The following is a 4,042-nucleotide window of genomic DNA, read 5'->3' as shown; positions in this document are numbered from 1 at the left end:
TAGAAATTTGACTTCCCTAAATGACGAGTCCTATACATAAACCCTAATAATAAACACGTTTTAAGTCCAACCTTGGTCTCTATTTCTTCGGACATCGCTCTTAAATTTCTTATTAGCCCAACTCTACCCCAGCCCAGCCCAAATAGGCGTGTCGACCAATAAAGACAATTAATGATTTTGTTCTTTCAGATCGAAGCCGATGGTTTATCATTATTTTTCCGTTGATCAACTAAACGACATCGCAGAGGTTTGCCCTGTAATTATAGGGGTCTCTCTCTAACTGAAATGCCTGACCGACACAAAACAGTTATAAACTCAGAAGCAAGAATCAATCATCAAAGGCGAAGACAATGGACAGCGCCAGCAGAGAAGAAAGAAGAAGAAGAATTGTAGAGAGAGGGTCGGATCGTATGGCTCTGATCACGGGTCGGATTCAATCTCTTCCTCCTCCGTCACCACCACCGTCACCTTCAGTACCACCACAATCCCACCGTCACAACGGTATATGAATTCCATCTCAAAAAGATTAAAAAAGATGTTTAATTTATGACACCACTACTTTAGTTGTTTGATTATTTCTGTTAATTTGATTATATATATATATATCATCATATGTAGGGTTCATGTTATTTTTTGACAACAGATTTCATCACCGATTGTATATCTCTTTCATCACATCACATGATTAATGACTAATTTTTTTTAAACCATGATTAATGACTAATTAGATAATAAGAATGATTAGCACCTAAAAATCTCTTCAGCTTTTGTTAATTTATAAAATTAATTGAATTTTTTGCATGATTCAAATAGTCTTTTATTTATTTATTATTTATTTTGTGCTAGCATATATTGATTTCCAGGAACTTGATACTGGTTTGGTACTAATGTGTTTTTATAAAAACTGGGTATAAAAAAAAAAAGCTGAAAACGTGAAGTAGCAAAAATGAGCTTATTCTTATAGTACAGAAGTAATTTTTTTTCAAAGCACATTAGGGGTAGAAAATACATAAGCTAATTCCGTTTTCACTACATCATATCACAATCAAGGAAGCGCCAATTCAAACCCAAAAGTTTACATTTTTACAATTGGTGGCACATTGTCCCTCTCTTGGTTCTGATAAAAGTTTGTGTGTTTTAGATGTCTGATTTTGGGTTAGATAGATCGCTCAAACGACACAGAAAACTAAACACCTTGCTGACACACTGTCTAATTCACATAATCCCAACCGACGTGGGATTAGTGCTGAACAAAAATGTTATTACTAGCTAGGTGGTATATATTCTTATCAATTTCCCTGGTTTTGCAGCTGGTACTGAGGGTAAGGTTGACAATCGTGCGGGTTCCCCATTGCAAAAAGCACATGAAGCTAGTAATGAAGACGTTTCAAGGAAAAACAATGTTGAAACTGGAAGCCAATTAGATGGACCTTCATCCTTCAAATGTGACACAACAACTACAAGCACTATGGAACCGCAAGGTGCTGGTGGCACCACCGCCAAAATTCAAACACAATTAGGCACATCAGTAGTTCAAAAGGCATCAACCGATACAGAACCTGCAAGCAGGCGGCATACGAGGGCAAGGTTTTTCTCTTCGAAAAGATTAAACTCCTGCATAGTAGAATCCGAGAGCACACGAGTTGTCTGTTCTCTCATAATAGCATTCTTGGTAGTGTTGTCTTTTGCTGATTACGCATTGTTTGGGATGAACTTGGTTAATTCTGAGAGCGTTGTGGCCTCGAGGCCTCTGTACATTATACTGCTGACTGACGTAACAATTGTTTTTGCGCGGTTGTGGCTTGTGAAACGAGAGGAGGTAGAGGAAGAAAGAGCGGCAGGGCCTCAGGATGGACACAATTGGGTTGAAGCAGTTAAGCTTTTGGAGAGGGGTTTGGTGGTTTACCAAGCCATTCGTGGTATATTCATAGATTTTAGTGTTTATGCAGTGGTTGTAATTTGTGGCCTCTCTTTGGTTTAGCCTTGGATTGCAAGAAACAATTTTGTTTCCGGTTCTAACTCAAGTGTCATTTGCAAATTGTTGGCGTCATATTTGTGTACCTTCATTACTATCCCTACAGAACCATAAAAATAAAAAAAATAAAAAATAAATCCATGCTGGAAATTGAGATGGCCTTGTAAGTTGTAACATGCTATTTTCTCACAATTCATACAAAACATTAGCATCCATTAACTTAGTGTTACACAGAAAGAGCTTCTCCCTAAACATGTGAGTTGTAATTTGTAAGCCATGTGGCATATTGTCACACCACAAAATAAAGACGCACTACACAGAATATGAGCGTCGGTAACAAGCCTGAAGAAATGCTTTTAGAAAATATGGCAACTTTTAGATCGGCACTACGATAATTAAAGGGCAAAGTGTTACAAAACTCAGATTTCGTGTCTTTCTATCACAATTATCAAAATTGTGACTTGCGTCCTGACACACCCCGACCGAGATCAGGGCGTACTGGCCATCACACAGAGGTGACATAACCATGTGCACGTGCGGAAGCTAATAAAATAGTAATAAAAAGTATGAATAATTAAAAACTAGCATACAAAGTACTAAGAACAAGTGCTAGCGTAAGTGAAACACAAGTTCAGAGCAAGTCTACAGCAGTCCAAAGGAAAAGATGCGACAATAGTACACCCGAAGGTGACCCTACGCTGGTGAGTGTCTGTCAGAAAAGCCGGAAGAGTCCTCTAGGAAACCACTGAAACAGCTAAGCAACTAGAACCTGGAGGGGCGCAAAACAAAAGCGTGAGTGGGCAAAAACAAAGCTTTCGAAAACCATTTATAAAAATACTTTCTAACCCCTCGCCGTAAAACCTGTATACTTCCCAGAAAATAAATATACGCATAATACATATGCCAAACATGCTCAAACATATGCCAAACGTGCTCAAAAATATGCCATGCCGAAATCTCATAATGATATGCAAGTGCTCAGGTATAAACGTATCAATATCATGTACTCTGGCAGCCGGAATCACCTAACGTGACCTGTACGGCTGTATCTAGAGCTCAAATCTCAAACTCAATAACTGAACCTGCCCACGAGTCGGAACCACCTAAAGTGGTCTGTACGACAGGCCTGGGTGTAATACATATATACGCTCTAGTGCTACGATCACGTGAAGGCTGTGCGAATAATCGCGGGTCACCTACGAGTCGGAACCACCTAAAGTGGTCTGTACGACAGGACTGTGCACCTAACTTGGATCCAAGCTGAGCGTGTGGTGCGGGAGGTGAACATCACGTGAAGGACTGTGCCCTACTCTGGGCGGGAGCACTAACACCGGGGGTGCAGGTTATGAGCTCTCTAAGCATCTCAAACCACTACTGAATATAAACATGAATAATACTTACCTGGCACTTACCTGTGCGTCCACAGCACCCAATATGCATATGTATATGTATGCCACTACTAATGCATGTGATGATGCATAAATGATAATAATAAGGTGCATGGCATAAAACAAATAACCCTTTTTAAAAAATTTCTGGGAATATAAATGTATATAGGTATATACGGAAAACCAAAAGCCCACTCAATGGTATGTGGAAGGGTCGTAGCCCCCCTGCCTCGAGTGACCACGCTCGTCCTCGGGATACGTATCACCTATACGCGAAATAACTACAAAAACGTTAATTTTAAAGCACATAACCAACTTCTCGTAATAACTTCTCATACATTGCTCAAATTGGACAAATGAATATACCAACGTGCTCTACACAACCTCAGGAACATCCCCATATTTTTAGAAAAAAATTTCACCGCCGCACGCGCCCCCACGCGCCGGCCATGCGCAGGCACGTGCCGGCCATACGCAGGCACGTGCCTGCCACGCTGACGGCGTCAACTGACGCCGTTAGGAATATTCTGTCAGTTTTGACAGATTCCGTTAACGGCGTCAGGAATATTCCGTCAGACTTGACGGAATATTCCGTCTCCTTCTCCAGCGCCGGAAAACTGGAAAAATTTCAAACCGTGTTTTCTCACTCGTTTTTCAACCATTTTTAACGATTTTTACA

General features: G+C 40.4%; 1 protein-coding gene across 1 annotated transcript; it reads left to right on the top strand.

Moving 5' to 3' along the window:
* The first annotated feature begins 215 nt into the window (after positions 1-215).
* LOC137709431 (uncharacterized) lies at positions 216-2,038 on the top strand. Its single transcript, XM_068448520.2, has 2 exons — positions 216-501; positions 1,311-2,038. Exons 1-2 carry the CDS (start codon positions 351-353, stop codon positions 1,979-1,981), a joined length of 822 nt encoding a protein of 273 aa, XP_068304621.2. The 5' UTR covers positions 216-350; the 3' UTR covers positions 1,982-2,038.
* Positions 2,039-4,042: the final 2,004 nt, after the last annotated feature.

Source organism: Pyrus communis, chromosome 17 (assembly GCF_041283825.1).
Source record: "Pyrus communis isolate YQ-2024b chromosome 17, ASM4128382v1, whole genome shotgun sequence".
In the NCBI taxonomy this organism is placed as follows: domain Eukaryota; kingdom Viridiplantae; phylum Streptophyta; class Magnoliopsida; order Rosales; family Rosaceae; genus Pyrus; species Pyrus communis.
The sequence above is the reverse complement of the archived record's forward strand: the minus strand, read 5'-3'. Positions and strand labels throughout refer to the sequence as shown.

What these genes read in the sequence shown, in the direction of transcription:
- LOC137709431 (XM_068448520.2), top strand. Translation starts at nt 351, where the DNA reads ATGGACAGCGCCAGCAGAGAAGAAAGAAGAAGAAGAATTGTAGAGAGA. An exon ending in ACAATCCCACCGTCACAACG is followed by an intron (nt 502 to 1,310) that starts GTATATGAATTC and finishes CTGGTTTTGCAG; the next exon opens with CTGGTACTGAGGGTAAGGTT.